We start from the raw sequence: 24,858 nt of genomic DNA, 5'->3' as shown, positions 1-24,858 counted from the left end.
TTTGATATTCTGTATTTTCCGTTTATTTGGTTTTTTGATTTGGTTTTAAAACGGAATAACCAAAGAATGAAGTGTACGCGGATTCCTGACGCCACCCCCTCGTCTTACTTCACCCAGCCGAGCGACCCTGGGGTGACTCTGCAGCGACGCCTAGATCCTGACGACTGCCGAGGAGCGGGGATGAGTTTTCCCTGCTACTCCTTTTCCTTCCCGTGCACAATCACACCCAGCTTGCTCACTTACAGCCCTTTGAAAACACTTGAGAACTCTGGGAAAGCATAATGAGAGCCATCAAACACACTCCCTGGACCGATGAGAAGGTTTCCAGAACACATCCTGGCTTTAAGCACCATCTACCTTTTTGGTTCACGCTCTCTTTGTTTCTAATAGAAAAAGGCCGTGAGGAGGTCACCTGTTCATATAGGGCTGGGATAAACTCAGGATGTTAAAGAGTGCCGGAGGACAATGCACAATCTGTCTCCCATAGGAGTCAAAGAATGGGAATGTTCGACTACATTTAGCATCCAGGAAAAATCTAGTGAAAAACCCCAAAGCAAGGACAGGAAACCAGTCAAAACACTAGGAATAACGCTTAAATACAGTTAAAACCAGTTGAAAAAAATTCATATTAAGCAGTTTAAAACAGCTGTAAAGGCCAGTCTGAACTCAGTATAAACTTGGGTTGAATCCCAATAAATGGTCTGAATTCAGTAGTTTGGGTTCTATTTTAAAACCAGTTTAAACAGAATAACCAGACGTACGTCATCATTGGTAAAAACCCTGCAACCAGGCTGAATCAAAACCATTTCCAGTTTGAAACCATTTCACCTGAGAATCAGATTCAGAACCCATTCTAAACCAGTGTGTTGCAGGCAGGGGAACATCTGTGTTTAAAGATCTTCCATTTAGACTCCCAGTCTCTCCTCCCTGAGAGGGAAGAATCCCACCTTGTTCCCAGTTCCTGGGCGGAGCCTGTGATGGCAGCGCGGAGAACAATGACAGGAAACTAAGAGATTCCTGTTGGCAGGACAATACTAAAGATGAGACACCGAAGAGTTAAAACCGGCAGAGGATCTTCTGCTGAAGAACTGCCTGTATCCGTGTGGAGAGAAACGTTACACAAAAGATTGCACTAACAGGAGTTGGTTACAAGTTAAAACACCAATGGAAAATAGACACGTGTACTGCATTTACAAAGCTGCACCAGTAAACCGCCTCCTTATTAGATTAATTCCAATAGTCGAGAATACAAGTGCTCGATTTTCTTGTGTATAAGTGACATTTTTTCATTTAAAATTGGGGAAGCGACTTGTTCTGGTGGTTTTGATGAACGGGACGTAGTCAAGCTTTAGTGTTGCTGGTCAGATGCGGACACAGGGTTTATTATGTCAAAGGGTTTTGGGGAAGAGACCGATCTAAGATATTGAAGGTTAACAAGCCTTTTTGATCCTCCAAAGGGCCAGATTTGGCCCCTGGGCCGTGAGTTTGACACATGTGATCTATGGTATAGTAGCACACCTTGTATCGATATCACTATTGTTGACTAGGGCTGCCCTGATACTGATATTGTGACCAATCCTTTAGGGAAGTTTTTTTTAGAATGGATTGAAGTGCAACAGCTTGTTTTAACAAAGGAAAAGATTAAAGGTCTGATTTTATAACGAGGACCAAACCATCCGTGCAATGAAAAAGTGCAACTGTGGGCTAAACCTAAAGCAGAAAAAGTTCTCGAGGTTTAGGGTTTCTCTTAAATATGATGATCAAAGAGTGCCGGACGTGATGATTTAATGCTGTGTGAGAACTTTGACCTGCAGCGAAATGCACATGAAAACCATAAAGGAGTGATTTTCTGAGAGAAACGTCCTTGAGTCCAGAGAACTGCTGGAAAACACAGGCTGGTGCAACAGTGGAAGTGAGGCCGTAAACAAGCGTCAGCCGTGAGGAAGCGTTCTCTTCCAGCATAGCCGCGAATCCAGGGTTCAGAGTATTCTTAGAAACAGGAAGCCTAACATGCCTCCTTGGCTCAGAGGATTGTGTTGTGTTGAAAAAAGACAAAAGAAAGTGTTTTGTTGTCACATTTGCCAAAAAAAAGCATTTCTACCATTGCCTGCTCCATTGTGTTTGTGGTATAGTCATAGATAACAATGTGTTTTCATACTCTATTGTTTGACATGAGTAACGTTCTTTGTCTGTAAAGCCTTTCCATTACAAAATTTTGCCAATTCCGTTTTAACGTTGACCTCATATCCATTTTGCTTTCCCAAATTAGATGTCATTAATGGCTATGAAACTTCCTAAAACAGTCACAAAACCATGCCCAATAAGGATGCGTGATATATTATAGATATGTATATAGATTTCTATGCTTTAGAAGAACCTGGAAAGCAGATACTGTGAAACCACGTGAGATTTTGTGTAAAATTGGACATTTCCATCTCTTTGCTCATCCATGTATGGGTGAAAGTTGCTTGAATAATAAGATATTGTTCAAAAACTTGCATATAAGGTTATATTCCTGTATGTACCTTGTTCCTTGGGATCTATGGGTCTGATATGTGATGTCGTTGGCTTCACTTCCCCACAATAAATATTTATGTGCAAAGATGAAAATTGGAGTACATCTGCGCCCATTTTAGCACCAAGTTTATCAACGTTTGTGCAGGAATTGAGTTGCGCAACTTTCAGACCCCATTTTGTACAATAGAAAGATTTAAAAACGAGGCCCCACGTCAAGATTCTTTATCCGTCAGTCTTTACGTATGTTGGACTTGTTGTGGTTCTATTGTATTCGCGTCAGTGGGTTTAGGATTCCGGTTTCCACTGAGGTGTTCCTCACCTCCTGATTGCCTTCCATCACTATTTAAGAGTCCTCGTATGTCAGTCAGTGTTTGGTTTGGACTTTGTTCATTTAGTGATTAAATTGCTCAGACATCACATTTGTACAAAATGAAAACATGCAAACATGCTTTAACGGATGGATGAAGCTCTTTTCCTCAGGGACTTCCTCACGGTACACAGACACGCCTGGCTTTGTCTGATGGTGGGAAACTTCAAACCAGGAAATCCCTCCTTAAGGGAAACACAGACAAACCAATCATCGTCTTTTATTTACACTATGTTTACTGAATAAGGTAAACACAGGCTTAGAATTAAATCCTTTCCAACGTCAGAAGACGCCTGTGTATTCTGCAGTTAAGTGAGTCGAGGATGAGCTAGCAAAGCTAGTATTTTTGGGGAAAATTAGGAATCTATTTAAGCAATTTTGTTAATCTTTTAACTAGATTTAGTTTTAAAATGTATCTTAAATTCAGGTTTTTATTTGTTTATTTCTAAAAATGCATTTATATTGGCTTAAATTCAACTTTGCAATTTTTGTAATTTTAAAAATCTATTATAGATTTGAGATCATAATTGTCAAAAAAAGAAGTTTGAAATACAAGTTATTCAATATATTTTCCGCAGTGAGCATTTTACACATTCTACAGTGAAGTTTCATTAAAAAATCTCAGGCAGTTTAAAAGGAGATCATTTCAGTGGTTTATTTTAGGTAACCTAAATTACTTTCGGTTGGAAACTCCTGTAAGAAACAAACACAGTAAAAAAAAAAACTGTACATCAGGAAGCAGTTTGTCTGATTTCACAAGTCTTTCATTAATACAATCGTTTCCAAACCATTCGGTAAAAGTTCTTCCACACCAACAACATTCTCGAGATAAGGTCTGACTGTTGCACATTGGACAGCAATAATAGCAGGAGATTTATGTGGTGTTTGACGTATTTTAGTTTTATGTAATTCCACTTCAAAGCTCATATCTGCTCATATCAAAGGACTGTTGCCATGGCAACATACAAAATTGTATTTGCCCATTTAACTTACTTTTTTAGTAGGTGCGATACATCTATAGTTTATCTTTGATTTCCAACAATATTTAGCAACATTATCTTTCATTATACAGAAAATCCCAAAAAGGTTTTTAAAAAACTTTAAAAAGTCATGCTATCTCGAACATTCAGTGAGGGAAATATTTCAATTTTGTTCTTGTTCCCAGTTTTATCTCGTCATTAGTGTCTCAAACAAAGTAAGACCAGTCCCTTAATGCTCAGAAAATTCTCTTATATTTAGAATTTGGAGAACTTTTTTATTATTAACCCTGTAGTACAACTGGCCTACAGTTGTAGCAGAAATGTAATTACACAATTAATGGACTGATTAAAAACTAATATCTGAATTCCTGCACCATACGCATGAAATACTTTGGAGTTGACTCGTTTCCAGGTAAAGGAAGCTGAAGAATCCGGTTTTATTTTTAACTGCGGAATCTGGGCTTTCTCTTCCTGTAACATCTGCGTTGGAAGATTTTCACGACTGACAAACCCCACAACACTTTTCTCTTTACAACACACAGAAACCAAACATCTTTGACAAAAAAAAACAACAAAAAATTTCACTGTACTTGAGTCATTATACAAGCTTAGATATTCACATCTATGTACAAACTCAGAGTCGTTTTTTCAGTATTTTGCAACAATTATGCAATAAATCCAAGGAAAGCTGATGCCAGAACAGAATACTGGTCGAATAGATGCTGTGAGACAACTCAAGCTTCTCTTCCTGTCTGGAAATTATTATTCAACATCCATGGAGAGCCGAGAGAGGAGCATGGCTTCTTCTGTCAGGGTCAAACATTTCAACAAAGAATTCAGATGGATTAGTGAAGTTAAATCCACACAACAGAGTGAAAATCCTCTCCTTAAAGACACTTTTTTTAGCCGTCTTCGTGCCCCGTGTCATGAAATGTACATCTGTCTTTGTTCCAAAACTCCAATCCTGACTTAAAAAACACAGGATGAGTCTGCAGTGGTTCAGGCCCAACAGAAGGAAATCCTTAGACAAAGGGGCTTTCTGATCGAAAGATGTCCGAGTAGCTCTTCCCGTTCATGTGCTCTGTGTGGCTTTCGATGCTGTAGCAGCGATGGACCTCGGTGAGCGATGACGCCACGTACGATGCCGAGCGGAAAAAGTCTGCGTTCGCGAAGGTTCCGGTAAACTGCATCCGTTTGAGGTTCCAGTGTCTCCGCAGGACGCTTTGAACCTGCAAAGGACGAGAACCAAATAACCCTCAGACAATTGCCCAGAAGATTGTAGAAAATTGTAGACAAAAAGACAACAATTAACAAAAAAAATTATGGTAAAAACACATAAAACAATGAACACACAAAATGATGACAAAAGCACGTTACTACCATATGCTGTTTGCACAGTTTTCCCTAATTCATTTTTAAAAATACAATTCTTAATATAATGTACATAATATACAAATATTATAAGTGCCATAAAACACAGTGTGCAACATATATATATTGTACAGTCCAATATATAGCAATTCATTTGTCGTATATTGGATAATGCACTTCTTGTAGTCTAAGTTTTCAGTGAAATGGTCTCAAACTTTTGAGACTTTAGGTTGGTTCTTCTTCTGTTGCGTAATTCTTCACAATGTAAATGATGAAGCGACACTGCACCCAGCAGTTCATGTATGGCACTGCAGCAAAAAATGAAGCAGAAAGCAACCGCCGGCCTTATTTTATCATGAATTTACAACATTAAACGATGCGTCGACGCAAATTTTTGTAGTTAACATTATCAATTATGTTAAAGACATTGTGGTTTGCACAAATTTTGAGATGATGTATATATTTTATTCTATTTTTTCTTTTGCCTCCCCCCCCCGGCAAGAATCTCAAACTCCGCCTATGGTTACTACTACTTATATTTGACAGACAAGTTCATTAGATCTTTGAGTGACTGAAACTATCACTCCAAACCCATCAGGAAAGGAAAAACCATGGGGCTCACCTCTCCATTAAAGAAGCAGAATATGGTGGAAACAAGGAGACCCTGTGAAAAACAGAAAGCATCAGTCGTGAAATCATGAGCCCATGACGAGCCACCAGCCTTGTCCTACTAAAGCTACCTGGTAGTGCATGAGGATGTCCATGATGTAGAGGTAGATCTCAGAGACCAAGTGGTCATGTGGTTTGTAGGAAAACAGGACAAACTGGATTCCCAGCAGTGGGATGAGGATGAGCGTGGCTCTCACCGCCCTCATGTACAGGCTGAACTCGGCCTGGTGCGTCACACGCAGTTTGGTGATCAGAACACGGACGATGTTCAGCAGGAAGAAGAGATTCACCTGGAGTTAGAGTAGTAGCTCAATTAAATAGTACTCAAAGTAAACTTTCACCCTCCATGTTTATTAAATCTGCCATGGTTCAATTGCATACAGTAAATATCTCATGTATAAACACTTGACTGAAACCAGAGATGCATGATTAATAACTATCCTCTGATAATGGCACATTTCCTAACTCTTTTTTTTTTTTGACCAATTATAACCAATTTTGTCAGCCGATTTCACTATTGACATTATTTCTCTTTATTTATAATATTATTCCATTTTCCATACATATAACGATAACGTGTCCTTTGATGTGAGCAGTTCGGCTTTGATGTTACAGCAGCCAATCATCTTCAAAGTGAAAGTCCTTTGATGTTGGTTTTCTTCAACAAACTTATATAGGATGCTCATTCTCATCCTTTAAGCTAAGGATTTCAGCATTTACGTTGTTTAATATGAGTTTATGGACAGATTACTGTCAAGTATGGCACAGCTTTCTATGAAGCCCGGAGACATTTGACACTCACCACCAAGGCGGCGCAGATAGGTCCATGAATGATGTAGAGTAAGGACGTATTGGAGCTCACCCAGCATCTGTAAGACACACACTAGTTTTAGTTTAGTGTCCAAACACTTGTGTGTGTGTGTGTGTGTGTGTGTGTGTGTAGAGGAGTACTTACTTATCGTTGTAGTAGTAGTGACGCGCTACAGAGTGAATCACCGCCGGCACCAGAGGGAACCCTGTGGGGTCAATCAGAGTCACTAAAATATTAATATTAATTCCTGTGAATGTTTTTATATGTTGGGGTTGGTCTGATTTAGTTTATGTTGTTTATGTTTTGTTTTTTAGTTGCAAGGTTGACTTTCGATTTATGTTACCATCTTAAAGTCCCTATAAATTTACCATCAAAATAAAACATAAAAAGCTCAGGCGCCCACAGCAAAAATATGAATACCAATATTTTCATTGATTCAGGAGCATAACAAGGTAAGCCAGAGATTAAAAACAAATTGGATGATAGATTATATTTTAAGTGTATTTTACAGTTGATTTAAGACATGGGTTAAAACCGACCTGTAATAATAAGAGATGCTAACAGAAAGCTAACACAAGAGGAAGCTTACATATTATGGAATTTATTTATTAAAGGCTCAGTAACTGTGATTATTATAATTTGACTTTAGTAATTGAGAACATATATGTAGAAATGATGGAAGATAATAATTGTAATTTTAATTGAGTTGTAATTGAACATGGATAATTGAAGACATAATTGTAATTTGGAATTCTAATACCTCAACCGTGGATAGTACACACCAAGGTCTCTGCCAGAGGAGGCTCTGCTCTGTTTTGACTATGGCTATCAGCAACATACGTAACACAGAGCACTGAACAATAGCAGATTCACTGAGGCACACATGCTTAAGGTTTGTAGGAAGTCTTCCTCACCCCAGCCCAGCAGGTAATACCACACCAGGTGTTGTTTCTCTGCAAACACAGCCACTACGATGAGGGTGTGCAGGTAGATGCCCTCACAGAGCATCCAGAAGTAGTTGCAGCTCAGCAGATACAAGTGGATGAACATCACTAGCTTACAGCTCACCTGAGGGCAGAAGACACACCATGTCGCAATGATAGATAGGGATTTACCCAGACATGTCCTCTTTTCACCTCTTGTTCGGGATATTTGACAAATTGTTGGATTTGTTTGGGTTTACCAGGGACCCTGAATGCATCTCGGGGAACACTTTAATTTAAAACACTACATAACTCTCGTAATATTTGCTCTATCTGAGAAATCCCACCAGTTTCTGAAAGCTGAGTTGCTCTTTACAGCCAATATGGTCTCAAAAATGTCTTTGCAAACGTACTCTGAAATCATTTTTTGAAATGGCAAAACAAGACGTGTCATTTGCAGAAATAAATATTACATCAAAGTGGGAGTAGAACGGGTTTTTTAGCTAAACGTGTTTAATGGACATTTTAAACAGCAGGGAAAATATAGAGATAATTAATGTATTTTGGCGCCAGAAAAAACCGCAGCGTCCACATATACAGTATGTACTCTTATTTAAAAACAAAAAACAAGCATTTTTTGAGGGGGGTTTAGTCCTCTGCTATTTCTGTTTTATGGTTTTAGAAACAAACATTTGAAAATCAACTGATTTTTAAATGTTTGTTTATCCCTTCTTGACCCAGGTAGAGAAATATGCCTTTCATTTCAATTTCATTTGAAAATGAAAATCAAATAACCAACGGATTTTTTGTTTTTCGATTTCTTTTTCTTTTTCTGAACTGAAAATTTGATGACCAAAACATACACTGACCCCAAATGTTCTCTTCATTGGAAATCACAATACGGTCCCCTTCAGTGACAGAGAACCTGCCTGTGAGTATTAACTTGGCTCACTCACCGAGTCGTTGTACGTGTGTCCCTGTTTCTTCACCACCGTGGTCAACCAAACCACGGTGATGATGGAGTTGAGCACGAACGAGAGGAAGAGGTTTTTGTGCAGCGTAATCCTCTGACAGCTCAGACTCCTGCAAACATGGACAACACATCTTCAGCACACATGGAGCCTGTGCGTCAGCAGCTACTGAGAAAGAAGAAGAGTGGCATTCTCACTTAAAGTGGAAGAATATTCCCAGTGATATGAGCAGGGAAACCAGCGACAGTCCGTGTCCGATCATCACCAGGTAGAAGTGAGTCATGGCCGCTTGCTGCCCAACAGGCACGACAGTATGAAAGATATGGATCAATGATGTCAGCAAAAACATGCGCAAAATCACACGTGTCAAACTCAAGGCCTGGGGGCCAAATCCAGCCCTTTAGAGCAGTCGTTCTCAAAGTTTGGGCTTGTGTACCTCTTTTTTTTTAGAGCTGAATCCAAGAACCCCCTTTGTCCAACTACAACATTTTCCTCAGAATACCAGTAATAGTGAAATCATTTTTAATTAACATCATTTAAAAGCAGACAAAATAATAATACAAATGCTCCTATTCAATAGTGTATTTTTATTTAGATTGCTTAGATTTTGAAAATCGTTTTTGAAACCATTACTGTATATACATGTATCAGTCTTATTTATTACATATAATAAGTGTGTATATGTATAAACAATTATATTTATATTTATATATATATATTTTAAAGTGTCTATTTGTATGGTTGCCATACGAACAACCCCGGTGCTATTGGTACGTTTACCGAAGTACACGTACATAGGGTTAGGTTTCGTCTTAGTCACGTGATCTAAACTGGTCAATGAGGTGCGCTGCGTGCAAATCGAATGTTGGCATATTGATACGGCAACCGTTAGGATAGCGACCGCCTATTTTTTTTACTATAAAAATTATTAGCATAAGAAAATTGTTTGAAATGCATGTTAATCCGATTAATTACAATAATCAATGGCTAATTCTTCTGCATTCAGTTGAAGTCTGGGTGCAAGACATCAAAAACATGCAGGATAGGACCAAAGATGAGCATGTCGACCATAAAATAAACACAGAAAATCGAAAACACCCAGATAGGACCTCATTTGACAAAGGTTTACCAAAAAACATTTCAATGGAAGCACAAGAAGAACTTTTCTCTCCAAGAAGCACTGCAAAATGTTCCCACTGCTGCAGCATTAACATCAAAAACCAAAGCCTTCTGAACCTCGGAATCAGTATAAAACGAAAAAGGTTTGTGGTTATGAAGTGTTGGACACTATGTTATAATTATTAAACAGCATATACCGTCCCATGATGCATCTCGCTGGCTATACAGTTGGTGTAGTTGGTCCACGTCCTCTTGCTCTGCGGGTGTCGCCCCCACTCGCCCGTCTCCGTGCACACTTTAGAAGCCATCGCTGTGGAACCATGAGAAGAAAAATAAGTCATTCCGAAGTTCAGCAACATATGGCCCGTGGACCAAAACTGGCCGACAATGGCATACAATCCAGTTGGTTTTTTAATATAAAAGTTACGGAGAACCCGATACGTGTAATTAGTAGTCAGTGACAGTTAAGGGTGTAAGAAAAAATTGATTTCGCGATATACGCGATTATCGTATCGATCCAAAAAATGTCCAAATCGATTTTTTCCATTACTGGGCACTTTTATAGATGTATATTTGGAAAAATGTAATTTGAGAGTTTGATAAACATACCACTTGTTTTTGATATTGGTACTTGAATTACAGTTAGCTACCATTTACTTGTTTTCTCAAGTTTAAAAAATAAAATAAAATAAAATGTTTTTCATACCATTTTGTAGTGGTGAAATGTGTAATTTTCGATATTGCAATATCAATATCAAGAAACTTCCTTTAACAAAAGGAAATTGTTGGATTTTTTGTTGTTTACCAGTTGTCATGCCATCATTTGATGGGTCTGAACCAGTTTGGACCAGCATGAGGTGTTGGTGATTGAAATCAGTGTCAAAGCTCACCGTGAGGGTCAAAGTTATGATAGTAGTCAGGACAGCTCTGCTCATTCAGACCAGTCTCTGATTCATCCCAGCACAGCCACCCGTCCCAGGTGGAGTTACACACTGGCCCTGCTGACACACACACACACACACACACACACAGTTATTACTGTATATTTATTAATCACACATGACAAAGGCATAAAAAGACAGAAATTTTGCTTTATTCGTAGCAGAATCAACAAAAGACAAGACAATCATGTCATCAACAAAACTAATAGATGTTAATATAGTGAACTGATGCCAACAGACACACGTAGCAAATCAATAAAAATGTAGTAGAATAAAAAAGACCAAGAAGAGAAATTTGCAAAAGTGTTGATTTACATAGGTTTCTTAATTGTAAAATTTGCAGTTATTAGGTAAAAAGTTTTCATTACAGTTTTTCCAAATAAATTCAAAAAAATACAATTCTTAATATAATGTATATGAATTTACAAATATTTTTTGAGTTTCTTTCTTTTTTTTTTTTTTTTTAAACACCCGCTTTAAAATGCAGTTGTTGGACAAATGGTCATCTGTGACTGTATGTTACCGTGGCAACAGTTGTGTCCTTTGATGAGCGGAGCTTGGCTTTGAAGTAAATGAATAGAAGAAATCCTAATGGTCAAATTTAAAATTCATTAAAACTTAGAAAGATGCGAACACCTCTAGAACGTTTTATTGCTAATCATCAAAATTGGAAGAAAAACCGTGAGATTCTCGCTCACCGCTGCTTTTCAACCTCTGCTCCGACTCCTTGGTGATCCTCTGGAAACATTCGAACTGAGCGGCTGCGATCTGGTTCCTGGTGGACTGATGTTCTCTCAGATGGTTCAGGTGTTCCTGCGGGACTTCCTCAGAACACTGCACTGTCAGGAGCTGGCAGAGGAGCCACAAAAGAAGACCGTAATCCGGGTTATCGTGGATGTTTTCAGTGTGTGGTCCCCCTACAGCCCTCCACCCACATTTTTATTACTTCTTCTTGAATATCATTTTTACTTACAACTGTCAAAGAAAAGAAAAAAAAGTTGACACTTTATCTTTCATATTGCACATTGTTTCAATTTTGAATATTTAAAAAAATCTCATTTTTAAAAATAACTGCATTCAACATTTATGTCTAAAGTGTCTTAAAAGTGGGGAATGTGCTCTTACTACTGAGGTTTATAGCCCTATTATAACAAAATCAAGCTTTATTATGAAAGCATATGGCCCATGGTCAGAGGGTTACCTGGTTGAGGACACAGAGGAGAACCACAACTAGGACCCGGATCGGATCCATCTTTAGGCTCCAGGCAAGAGGACCCAAAGATCTATGCTCAGAAATATAATTTGAAGTCATTTTGGGGAATTAGATGACCTGCTAAAATATTTCTTATCAATAACTTGCAAAAACATGCATCAAAAGACTGTCAGACAAAAGAAATGATACATTAAACCAGAAAAACTTTATTTACAGAGAAAAAAGTGAGAAAGTTGTGCGCTGAAATGGTCAAAAGTATTTTTCATGAAAGTCTTATTGAGGAACTGCTGAGCATAACAACAGTTGGTGTGTGTGTGTGTGTGTGTGTGTGTGTGTGAGCTTGTATTCATACAGTGTACTCTACCAACTGATTGGATAAGTCATTTTTAGAACTTAAAATAGAAATAGAAATGATACATTACAAAATCTATTGTACAAATGTAGTAAAACTCAAGGTTTCCTCTGTTTTCAGACGAAAATCAGGCCAGAATCACATACTCACGCCTAAATTACAATCAATGTGGTCTAAAGCCATGCCTAATTTTATCCCATTTATATTTGTTTTTGTCCGTCTTCCCAACTATTTACATTTACCCCTCCTAAAGTGAGAACACTTTCTTTCCTGTTAGTATTCAGCATCTTGTCTTGTTTTGTTTTGTCTTATTGTATCCATCTTAAACAATCAGGTCAACAGATGTTATCACTCTCTGTGTCCCTCTGGGGCCAAACCCAGGAGAGATTCTCCACATTTTTCAGATTCAGATCTAATGAACACAGAACACATCCTCCCAACGTCCAACAAAGACGACTGGGAGCTCCTCACTGGGCACATTTAACATCACGCCTTTCCCAAACTGGAGAAACGTTTGTTTGTTTGTTTTCCTGTGACACAATACAAAAAATGTGCCAGAAACAATCAGAGACATAGACTCTACAAATCCATTGTTAATATTGATTAAAGCACATTTTAGAGTTTTTTTTTAACTTCAGTGTCACTAATAACCCAGTCCATCCCAGTCCATGATTTTTAAAAACACACGAAAACACAGATTTAACTGGTTTTTGCCTGAATGGCAGCACATCTGGAACAGATACCATAGTATACTCACTGGTTTGTTGTTCAGTCAAGGCTCCTTTTTGATCATCAAGAAGAAAAGTGTCTCCCTGTGCTCCCAGTACTGTTTCTATGGGCTGAAGTATTCCATCTGAGAGTGTCAGGATGTAATCTCTCTCTCTCTCTCGCTCTCTCTCTCTCTCTCTCTCCCTTTCTCTCTCCATTCAATTCAAAACAGCTTTATTGGTATGATAAACAAGTTTGCATTGCCAAAGCAAGTGCGACATAGAACAATGTACACACAAAAATAATAAATATATATATATATATATAAAAAAGCAATATTTGTGTTGTGCGAAACAATAATATAGAATGGGTTTCACTATATATACAGTATGTAGAACAAAATTAACAATAATGTTATAAGTGTACACTGAAATACAAACATTTTAAATTGCCACTACTGTTAATAAACATGTTCTTACAACTGAACAAATATGTAAGATTTTACAAACCGTCTTTTTGAATGTATTTTTATTTAGTTTTTAAACATCACAATTTAAACACCAAATCTACAGCATATTTTTAAAAAAATATCAAATCTGCAATACTTCAACACATTTGCCTTATTTTCTCAGTGAAAATAAACATTTAAAAATGCTTAATGCATTTTTTTTTTTTTAAATTAAAAACTATCACGTCCAACAGTATTTAACTCTACTAAAGCTCTGACTACATCTGTTTTATCTTTGTGAGTTTGAAGGCTGGTAAAACAGATTTTAGATGGAGTTAAGTGGTAACGGCTGTTAGAACCGGCCTGGGGCCACCTCAAATGGTCCATGCGAGCTACCTGGGGCCCACGACCCCCTGATTTAAACCTATTCATTCAATCCAAAGAATGCACCTACATGTTCTCTTTTATTACTTATTTATATCATTACATTCCGGCAGTTGGTGAAACTCAACATATGGAATGTAAAAATCTGCTATTATATTAATTTGGATTTTAATTAGATTTGGTTTTATTGTTGTCATTTTTTTATTTGTTGACCAACAGTGCCCTCTGGCGGTTGGGCTGCAGCTTTTTTTTGTTTTGGTTTTTTGTTTATTGCTGTTTTTTGTTTGTTTATTTTTTTGGTTCCCGTGTTGCCAGGTTACCCGAAACAGAAAGAAAGAAAGCAAAACCAACAATATGACAATTAAAATGCTGGAAAATGAGCTTTAAAAACAAGGTTTATTAAATTAGTTAATTTTAGAACATTTTAATTTAGGTTTAAATTAAGTTTAATCAAAATCAGATATCAGGATTTAAATCAAATTCAATTGATTCTACCACTTTGCATGTTCTTCCCCAGAAAGCACGAGTGTAAGTTTCAACATAAGGGTAATAGTGAACTACCCAAACCAATATAAAGACAGCTCAATTATTATATACAAAGCTTTACTCGTATAGGAAGGAGAGACGATTTAGAAAGAATCAAAGTTGAATTCAAAGATTAATTTGTAATAAGTTTAATAAACGAGTGCACAAAAAGACTGAAGACACTACAGATCTATGAATACAGAGATAATAATAAAGTCAGAGAAAACACAGAGACATTCAGCAGCAATGGGATCGTTCTGTCGCCACATCTCCAAACTAAAGAGCGCTTTGTTGAAACACATCCAAAGTCACACACACACACACCAAGGGATGAATCATTGAAGATCTATTTACAGAGGAAGTATGGACGAGGCGCCAAAGGAAGACTACAAGAGGAAACGTCTGATCTCAGGGAGAAAACAGGGAAGAATATTGCTTTAGTGGAGCCTTTTGTAGTATCAGAGGACGATTCTATGAGGTGGAGCAGTGGGAACCACTCTGCTGTATAGTGACAGGACAAAATAACAATGGACAAAATCCCTGTCTCATGTTGAGGTATAAAAAAAGACAAAGCATGTTAGGTTACAGATGTGGGTTTCCATTTTATCCACTTTTCTTATAACGTGTTAGGATTCTGTTCGTGGGTATTTTGTCATGGATTCCAGATGTGCAGCATCAGAAGGTGATGACCATGGGCAGGTCTGCAGACAGTTGGAATTCCAACAGGTTCTTACAGTTCATCCTGAGGAGCGAGAACGGCAGTGAAGGGGAATCACCTAAAGTCCTTTGTGCCTAAAACGACATCCGACAGTGGTTCAGGGTTTGTGTTCATCGTCTATGTCAGTGGTTCTCAACCTTTTCAGCTCCCGACCCCCAATATAAAGGTGCTAGAGACTGGGGACCCCCACTGTACCTGAAGGTGGCCAGAGAGGACAAAGTGGTAAAAAAGGGTTCAAAGTGTCAATATTGGCTTAAAAGTGGCAGAAATGGGGGAAGGGGAGGTTGGGGTAATGTAATTTATAAAGTAGGGACAGTTAGTTTGCAGGTTAAAATAAAAGGTCAACATACACAACATTAGGTGGGAAAAGTGGTGGAAAGAGTTTATAAATGCCGAAAATGTCTTGAACGCGTAAAAGATGTGCAGAAAAGACATTGAAATGGGATATAGGAGTGGCAGAAGTGAGAGTAATGTAGCAAAACTGCATTAAAAGGAGGAAAAATATAGCAAAAGTGATGATGTGTTAAAATATGGCAAGTTTAGTGTAGTTGCAGAAAAAGGGTAAATATCCTTAGTTTCTTGAAGGCATCTGGTGACCCCTGCCCAGTGTCTCGCGACCCAAAATGAGGTCCTGACCTCAAGGTTGAGAACCCCTGTTGTTGTTGTTGTAAAGATCTCAAAGGCACCAAATGTGGACTTTCTTTTTCTTTTTAAAGATAAAACAGATTAAATGTCACTTTGGGGCTTCCATAGTACAGAAGCTAAACTCCTCTAACAGCTAGGATGATGTCGAGCTACGACAGTATGTAAAATATGCTCAAACACACAGAGAAACATTCATTTTCATGCATTCAAAAACATTGGTCATCTTGAGCTTGGAAATGGCAGCTTAACTTTACAGCATGTGCAGTCATGACCAGGTGACGGAGAAGATGCACGGGCGACGGCAGGCATTGACGGTGAGGAGAAGTGCACGACACGCTGACATGTGAGAAGGCACCCGGCGCTGGTAGTCCTGGGTTTTGTAGAGCGGTGGTGAAACTAGCTCATGTAACTAGTTTAAAACGCATTCTTTGGAAAAGTTGTACAATCACAAATTCAGCAAATGCTCATGTGAATGAGAAGATTAGACAAAACTCCATCAATAACCTCCTGAAGTCGTATCAAGAGATCAACACTGATTTGAAACTCCGAACATGTCCTTGTGGGAACACATGGTTCCAACTTAAAGTCCAGGGCTTGGTTTTCAGACCGTGGTGGCTCTGGTTTAGGCACCGGTGCCGGTTCAGAAGTCTCTGAACTTTGTGATTCTGGGTGAACCGGCTGCATTCAAAAAGTGGCTGTTGGAACGTTCAGCACTCCATTCCAGTAGGTGGCAGTAATTCCCCTGAAGATAGTTAATCACCACCAATTCAAGCTGTTAAGAAGATCTTGTGGAAAAGTGGCGGATCACATAGCGAGTTCGAGTTGTGCTCAAAAGTGAAATATTTACCTTAAAAATGTAGATATTTGTTTTTGTATTCTGTAACTGAAAGGTTCCGCCTGTGTGAAACTGCCCCGTGATGCAGTCATGGTGTCGCAGGAAGGCGACTGGAAGCCTTTAAGGAATGAGCTGAATTCGTGGACGTCGGCCCTAGCTCCTCTTGGTGTGAGGTCTGCCCTCGCGGACGTGTTTGGCACTTCTCTTGCTGGTTCTCCCCTTCTCCCTGACCTTCCTCAGGCGCCGAGGAGGTGGCGTCCCTCTTGACTCACTGTCCTCCTGAGCGCTGGATGTATCCATCCCGTCGCCCTCCTCTGGGATGTTGGGAATTGCCCCGCTGCTGCTATCCAAGATGTTCCTGAGAGAAGGGTCCTCAGGTGTGCAGGTGGCAGTGGTGCCACTCTCGCTACTGCTCAGGTCCTGCTCCTCCCCATACCTCCCACCTCGGCCGTGGGGCTGCAGTGACGACGAGGCTCGGATCGACTGCCGCTCCCGGATGTTGTGCTGTGGCTCGTTCATGTCCACGCCTGAGTCCAGGCTGGTGTCGTTGCTACTCGTCGGCCGGTGGCGGCCCTGCAACTCAATGATGGAGTGACGAACCTGTGCTGCCGGCTTCCCATCCAAAGAGACAAACCAGGCCCTGGGGTGGGACTTCCCTCGGGTCAGCTCCAGTAGAGTGCGCTCTGAAATGCCCTGCAGCTCACGAGGAACACCATTCCCTCCGTTGAAGGCTTCCATACCAGCTGCCTCATTCAGCGTCCCGGGCACAGACACTGACGACTCCAGGAGGTTGTTGTAACGCCCCCATGCCCCGGAAGGGGGACCCTGTCCTGTGGGTGGAGTCTCTAAGGGCTGGGGGTCATCATGGCCACTCCTCTGTGGGCTGCCTCCATCCTGGGAGTGGTGGTGGGGAGCTTTGGGAAGGGTCTGGGTGTAGCTGTCCTTGCTGCCTGGCTCAGAGTGGGCATCGTACTCCACTCCGTTTCTTGGGAAGGTGGCCGACTTGCAGCCTGAAAGCTGCTCCGCGGCAGCGAAAAGCTCCGGAGCCTGAATGAGGGCCAACGACTGGTTATAGATGTGCACCAGCTTGTCAGGAAAGAAGTTGTCCACGTTCAGGTTGACCCGGTCCTGATCCGACTTCTCCCTCAGCCGGGCCACCTCCTCGCTGTTGATGTAATGATGCGTGGACCCTTGAGGACCCTTCATCCGATCCATGTTCTCATAGAGAGGAGCAGCAGAACGACTCCCCGGTTCCTCCACGTAGATGTTGTAGTTGGCTTTGTGCCTGGGCGTGGCCGACGGCTCACACTGGACACTGCAGGAGGCCAGGCTGTTTTCAGCAGAGCTGAACAACAAGCCCTCCTCCATGTGGGTGGAGGTGGTCTGGTCCTTTTTCACCACCGTCAGCTTAGAAAACTGAGCTCTCCTCTGCCTGGGAGTCCGGTTGGAGCTTCTGTGGAAAAGAAAATCAGTTCAGATACTCTCCAAATGTTCAATATCCTTCTACACCCAGAACTCTTCTCACCTGCAGTGACAAAGCAGCAGAGATAAGAAGCCAATCACGACGGCCATTGTTCCTCCCAGAATTCCCGTCAACAGGTAGGTGTGGACGGATAGGAATTCAAGGGATCCTGCGTGTCCGCCATAATCGAAAAGGTGATGTTAAACACTGTCTCGGTACAAAAGTGTCAAAAGCCAAGAGATAATTCACCTTTTGATGACGATGGCAGCGGAGCAGCAATCCAGTATCCCAGATATGAGGCAGTGTAGGTCCAAACCAGCTCGTTACCAACAGATTTAATGATTCCCAGACCCTGGTTTTCCCAAGCACCTTCAGACAGTGTGTGGATCAGCTTTGGAGCCAAAGACTTGTTCTCTATTCTCTGTTTGTTTGCTTGCTCTACCTGTTTTGATGTTGAAGGCCCAGGCAGGCACAGTATCGGATGCTCGTAGGTTGGTGTCATGTCTTAACGGCAGGCAGATTTGGATCGGGCCACGAACCTGGAGCTCCTCTGGACCCGAATACAGCAGGATGCTGACAGCTGCCACCGCTCTCAGCTCGATACTCCTTAACACTTTGACAAAATGAAAAGTGGGAGATTGTGTTTAAATATTTTTTGGGATGAAAGTCCAATTGGTGTTTTTCAAAACTTTTCGGAGTGGAAAAAACAGCAAAGGTCGAAAGACCATACCAGCAACCAGTCTCACATTGTTTTAGCTAGCTATAGTTAGCATGTTGCGGCGCTAGCAAAGAAAACACCTTAAAACGGGTAAGTCTTGGCTACAATCAGAACTAAGTGCCTAGTTACCCTAGCATGTAGCGGTGCTCACGGCCAACTTTGCAAAGTCAAAGGGTAAAGGGGCAGGGCTATGTTATCAGGTCAACCTTTGTAGACCAGTAAATATCATGCGTTCACTAAAACAATCACAGTCTGATGAGCACCTGATTTGTTGCTGATGATGCCCGGGGTGCAGTGACTGCAGTCCTTGGCCAGGGGGCGCTGCGGTACGGTCAGGTAAGCCGTCAGCGAGGAGATGTTGGTCTTGTCGGAGGTGGTGAGAAGGTTCCTGGGAAACTTGACTTTGGGTTGGGATGAAGTGTCTGTTCAAAGAAAATATGAAAATATCTTCAGTGTCAGTTTTTCTCAAACCAGGATGAACTAAATCTGAGTTAGTGCGAGAACTTACCAGGTTGCTTTCCCGTGACAAGCACCAAGTCGTCGAAGAGCCACACATTCCCCTGAGTGTGAGGCAGCAGCAGCAGCGTCACAGTGGAGAAAACTGAAAAGAACAGAAACATCAAAGATGTGTTGGAAATGTCAACCTAACATACTCTTGTTTTGAAGTGAACCGTAAGTTTTGTCAGTAGCACAAGGACAAGTCTCCAAAAATCTCTGAAATGTCAGTATGAAATGTGTTTTTGTGAGTTTTATGGATCAAATGAGCACGTTATGATTCTACCTGGTCACTTTCTCACTTAAAATGCTTTTAAAACATTCAAAGGTGGAGAATCAATGGCGATTTTTAGCCTTAGTGTGCTTCAGGTTTTTGTCGTTGTAGGTTTGAAATGCATCTTGGGAAACTTGGAAGTACAGTTCAGTGGGAACGGTCATTGTCATAATGATACTTAAAGTATGTGCCATTTTGAACACAGCCTAGGACCTATGCACTCTAGATTAGTGCTGTAGCTATCAATTATTCAAGCACTCATGTATCCTAACAAATGTCCTTGAGTAGTTGGTCAGAAATATGAGGTCAAACTATCTCAAATCCATTAACTCGCTCGGACACTCACTGGGTCTTCTGGTGGAGCTCCAAGGCAGAGGTTCTGGGACATATCCGTCCTTCCGAGCCACCAAAGTCAGGCTGAAGCCTGGACTGAACTCCGCCCACAGGAGGGCGTCGCCCGCCTCGCCTGTCCGGGCCGAAATGCTCAGCGTGTGGTTGATGTAAATGTCCACAGAGGCTCCGGGCAGAGGCTGACGGGTCACCACGTCCATCACCACAACCTTCAAGACAGACTGGAGCTCTGCGATGGAGACACAGGCAGGAAGATGTCACAACAGGCAGAAAGCAGTCCTCGAAGACCTGAGACGTCAAACCTCATTTAAAGGGATCCTCCATTATTTTTACAAATGTGGCCTAAAACCTTTGAAATGTTCTTATTAGAAGATCTGTGCCTATCAAAATGCATTATTAGGCACCATATTTGTTTAATTAACTTGAATCTAGTTTACTGTTTTAGTGCCTCTGTTCCACCATCTTGAAATCACGTGATTGATGATGTCACATGGCCCCATTGCCTGTAAACATCCCATTGTTTCCTATTGGAGTGAAACATTCAGCCTGCTTTTTAGATCATTTAGCAGCTTTTTCAGTCAAAATCCCAACATGTGCTACTTTTGGTTGCTCTAAATAAGCAGTTGTGACCTGAAGAAAATCTGTGACCGCACAGGGCGACAGTTCCAACTCTGCGGTTTTGTAGTGGACAATGAAGCAGAGAAGAAGAGCTCTCCTAAGGGGCCTTTACTCTCCCTTAAACAGTGCGCTGACACGCTTTGGTGGCTGAAGTTAGTGAGTCATCATGGATTTTTGAAGGACTCTCATCTGAAAGGACTTCTATACTCAAGGTTTGTGTGTCTTCTACAGTTGGTCACAGATGTTTACAGGCAGTGGGGCTCTGTGACATCATCAATCACGTGACTTCAAGACGACAGGCTCTACAACAGTAAAGTAGTCCCATTTTTAAAAGCTAATGGAAGGAATATGAAGGAAAATAATGTGTTTTGTTTGACATAGATCTTCTAATAAGTACATTCCAAAGGTTTTAGGCCACATTTGTAAAAACAGTGGAGGATCCCGATTTAAATACAAACTACTGTCATTAATTTCAACTCATCAATTATGACAATTTCTTCAGAAAAAAAAACGGTAAATGCCCTTAAATCTCCCTTAACTGCTTATCTGATGCATCACAAAGGTTAAATGTCGTTTTTCTTACAGTAAATTTGTTGTAAATAATCATGCAAAAAAAAAAGTCACTTTGTAACCTTCATGACGTTTTGCAGGACACGTTTTACAGTATGTGCATCAGGAAAAACGAGCACTTGAATTAGTCCCACATGTTTATGTTGTTAACACAATAATCCCACACAGCAGGTGTAATAACCTCAATTGTCACGTGTCCTTTTCTTAAACGGTACATTTCGGGATAAGCGGACGTGTTTGAAAGCTGACTGACTCACCTAGAGCAGTGTTTTTCAACCACTGTGCCGCGGCACACTAGTGTGCCGCGAGAGATCGTCAGGTGTGCCGTGGGAAATTATCCAATTTCACCTAATTGGTCTAAAAAAAAATTTTGAAAACATATTAATTATTATCTGCAAATAATATACCATTGTCGAGTGTCCGTGCTGCAGTAGTGACTAAAGGTGCGTGCACACCGAACGCGACGGAAGCGATGCCGTTGCCTTAAATCGTCCCTGATCGGTGATCGGTAGTTTGCACATAGTGGTGCTTTTTTGTCAGTCCATCATCTCATCGCTCCAGCGACGCGATCACTAGGGAGCTGTGTGTGTGTGTGTGTGTGTGTGTGTGTGTGTGTGTGTGTGTGTGTGTGTGTGTGTGTGTGTGTGTGTGTGTGTGTGTGTGTGTGTGTGTGTGTGTGCGTGCGTGCGTGCGTGTGGCCCCGGTAACAGGGTAGAGACAGAGAGAGAGAGAGAGTGTTGATGACGTCTTTTTTTTCCCTTCTTGCTCCGCTTCTACGGTTAAATGATCAACTTAACGGAGATATTAAAGGATGACTTCACTCAGAATGTGTTTGATCAGTAGTTACTGTGGTTTTAAAGAAATTTACCGCTTTAATTTTGAACCTGATACTTTGAGGAAGTAGAACAGCCTCCGCTGCAGCCGTCAGCACTGAAGCGGGAGCGGGAGGGAGGGGCTGCTGCCTCCGCTCTACAGACAGTGGAGGACGGGAGATATCGCTTCACGTCGCTTAAAAAGTTAAAATTTTTCAACTTTGATCATGCAAGTCGTGTCGCTGAGGGGGGATAAATTGACGTTGCGTCATTTACATTGATTTTTAATGTAATCGCATCGCTTCAGTCACTTCAGTCGCGTTTGGTGTGAACCCACCTTGAGAGCGTAATCATGTAAAACTCTTCCATAACACTAGATGGCAGCAGGTAGCGAATTGCATTGTCCGTTGTGAGGCATGAAAGTGACAGCTGGCGGTAAAAGCATTGTGGGTAAGCGAAACTACGGTGACAGTGATGGAGAAGTTTTTGAAGAGGAAAAATACCAATTCCGAACTGGGCCCTGGACAAAATTCGGACCCAGAAGAAGGCCCTAGTATGAGTGGAGGAAAGAAAGCAAAGACGGTGAGCTCGAGGCAATACAGCGAGAGTTATGTTTCATTTGGATTCTCAGTGTAGAACAGTGAAATCTTTCCCAAATATTATTGCTTCTGTCATAATAAGCACGATATTTCTGTATTCCTGGTAATTAAAATTTTTGGACAGAATTAGAGTTTGCAAAACACTTTGACGTTTTCTACTACCTTTAAGACCACATTGTTGTTTCATTTGTTATGTTCAAGCTGTATTTTTGAAGTGGACATGTTAAGTGCACTTTTTATTTGAAAGAAGAAATACAAATGATGATAAAGTCCTTTATTCTTTGTGTTTATTTGATTCCTATTCAAGACACTTTGATGAGAATGGCTATATTGTTAATATAGGCTACAGAGTATCATTTTTTAACATGTTTGGCTGGTGGTGTGCCTCGTGATTTTTTCAATGAAAAAAATGTGCCTTGGCTCAAAAAAGGTTGAAAAACACTGACCTAGAGGATCCGCCGGTCCACGTCCCGATCCAGAGAAAGCTCCCATCGTGAGCCCATTGTCCCCGGGGCGGGATGACGATGAGGAGGGAGAGGAGGTGGATGAAGATGAGGATGAGGATGAGGATGAGGATGAAGATGCCAGGCCCCAGAACAGGAGCAGAGCGAGCAGCGGGAGGGCGGGCATAGCGGGGCCGGGTTCAGCCTCACAGACATAACGAACCCGGACACGGAGGAGGAGCAGCGGGACCGGGCCTCAGTCAGAGAGAAGCCTTCATCACCACCATCGTCATCATCATCAGCAGCAGCAGCACAGAGAAGAAGAAGAAGAAGAAGAAGAGGAGGAGGAGGATGAAGAGGATGATGCTGCGGCTGCTGCTGTGATGGGCGTTGGGACAAAGATCGTCTGATGACGTCAGAGCTCTCACTACATCAGGCTAATAAACTACAGATAATAATATAATGTTACAAAGAAAGCCAATTGAGCACAAAATATTCAACCACACGCTTAAAATTAGGTTCTACGGAAGCGGGTTAGGGCCAATTTTGATGGAGAAAATAAATTTGAAATAAATATAGACGTGTAAAGTCGAAATGAGAATACATTTGAAATGTCTACAGGAGGGGTTCTCAACATTGGGGTCAGGACTCAGGACCCCGTTTGCGTTTGGAAGACACTGGGAGGGAATCACCAGATGCCTTCAAGAAATTAAGAATGTTTTTGTTTTTTTTTTTAACAATTGGAGCCCTTTTTTCTTATTTTTTTTAAATTATTTTCCTGCAACTATATCAAAATATTTTAACCTATTTTCATTACTTTTTCTTTTAATGCATTTTTGTTACATTACTCCCATTGCTGGCACTTCTCCATCAAATTTCAATGCCTTTTTTGCACATTTTTATCCACTTTCAAGACTTTTTTGGCACTCATAAGTCCTTTCCACCGCTTTTCCCACCTAATATTGCATATGTTGACCCATTAATGTAAATTTTTACCTATTTTCACCATATTTCATGTTTATTTTTTGCCAGTTTAACCAAGTTCACAATTTGCCATACCCATTATTTGCCAGTTTAAGCTAATTTTCCCTACATTTTTGAATTCCGTTACCCACAATTTACAAGTTTTAATTAATTTTTGTGACTAAAGTCGACGTAAAATTACTAAATTGCAGCTGTGTAAAATATTTTTTTAACATATCGCTTAACTTTTATTTACCTATTATTATTTGTTTTGGTACTTATGTACAGAGTCAGAGTGACACCTCTCTCACTATCTTTGGTTCGACATCTGACGTCACATTATCGCTCCGGATGTTTTTCTTTGTTCATTTTTCATCTGATCTTTTTAAAAACAGACAATATTGATGCACAATGAATTCTGCAGCACTTACGGGATAAAAATAAGATACACATAATAATAACAAACACGTCTCTGTTTACACCGTGTGGTACAGCCCCACCCCCTCCCTCCATGCAGATGGTTTCTTCCACTTCCACCGTCGCTGATTTTTTTTATTCATCGACACAAAAATAAACATCAAACCTGAATGTATCAAGTGTTGTCTTACACAAAAATATTATTTAAAAAAAATAAAATAAACCCCAACCTGTTATTTATTAAATAGTTTAAGATTTTTAATTGTTTATTTTTTACTTTTTGATTTTTAATTATTTGTAATATTATTATTATTTTCACTTTTTAAATAAAAGGTCAAAGGATATATATATATAAATAATCGATTTTAATCCTTTATCTTGTATTTCAGATTTTCACGCTGACCTATTATTACCAGCAGAGGCCGCCAATGCGTTGTTAATTTTTTTCTTTTGGTTTATTATTTATACATAAAAATTATTTTAAGTAGCAAAATGAATAAATAAATAAATAAACTTTGAGGTAATTAGTAAATGTTATTTAAAAGACGTCATCCACAGATTAATCCTTAAAATAATATATACAAATAAAGCTCCCTATACAATGTTTTTTTTTTAGTTTAGTTTATTTTAGTTTAGTTT

At 40.3% G+C, this 24,858-nt stretch overlaps 3 protein-coding genes across 5 annotated transcripts in view; 1 reads left to right on the top strand and 2 right to left on the bottom strand.

Moving 5' to 3' along the window:
• The window catches only part of LOC114476760 (collagen alpha-2(V) chain-like), a 37,716-nt gene extending 26,955 nt beyond the window's left edge, over positions 1 to 10,761 (top strand). The window contains exon 56 of the mRNA XM_028468659.1: positions 10,741 to 10,761. The gene's annotated coding sequence lies outside the window, so the exon portion shown is untranslated. The remainder of the gene's footprint in view (positions 1 to 10,740) is intronic.
• Positions 3,525 to 13,089, bottom strand: LOC114476958 (calcitonin gene-related peptide type 1 receptor-like). 3 transcript variants are annotated; one of them, XM_028468981.1, is made up of 13 exons: positions 12,992 to 13,089; positions 11,871 to 11,952; positions 11,368 to 11,518; positions 10,619 to 10,729; positions 9,926 to 10,038; positions 8,807 to 8,901; positions 8,595 to 8,721; positions 7,630 to 7,783; positions 6,860 to 6,920; positions 6,707 to 6,773; positions 5,976 to 6,194; positions 5,858 to 5,899; positions 3,525 to 5,093 (listed from the first exon to the last, which is right to left on the bottom strand). In XM_028468981.1, exons 2-13 carry the CDS (start codon positions 11,919 to 11,921, stop codon positions 4,887 to 4,889), a joined length of 1,398 nt encoding a protein of 465 aa, XP_028324782.1. In that variant the 5' UTR covers positions 11,922 to 11,952; positions 12,992 to 13,089; the 3' UTR covers positions 3,525 to 4,886. The 3 variants fall into 3 exon arrangements, with proteins under 3 accessions (XP_028324782.1, XP_028324789.1, XP_028324796.1); XM_028468988.1 differs by having other exon boundaries at positions 10,619 to 10,726; XM_028468995.1 differs by lacking the exon at positions 5,858 to 5,899.
• A 1,382-nt stretch (positions 13,090 to 14,471) lies between these two features.
• On the bottom strand, positions 14,472 to 23,234 carry fam171b (family with sequence similarity 171 member B). The gene is made up of 8 exons (XM_028468902.1): positions 22,843 to 23,234; positions 19,793 to 20,026; positions 19,186 to 19,278; positions 18,941 to 19,099; positions 18,402 to 18,572; positions 18,209 to 18,328; positions 18,023 to 18,128; positions 14,472 to 17,950 (listed from the first exon to the last, which is right to left on the bottom strand). The coding sequence occupies exons 1-8, from the start codon at positions 23,024 to 23,026 to the stop codon at positions 16,651 to 16,653; spliced, it is 2,367 nt and encodes a 788-aa protein (XP_028324703.1). The 5' UTR covers positions 23,027 to 23,234; the 3' UTR covers positions 14,472 to 16,650.
• Positions 23,235 to 24,858: the final 1,624 nt, after the last annotated feature.

This window comes from Gouania willdenowi, chromosome 2 (assembly GCF_900634775.1).
Source record: "Gouania willdenowi chromosome 2, fGouWil2.1, whole genome shotgun sequence".
NCBI lineage: Eukaryota > Metazoa > Chordata > Actinopteri > Blenniiformes > Gobiesocidae > Gouania > Gouania willdenowi.
This window is presented reverse-complemented; position numbering and strand designations above follow the sequence as displayed.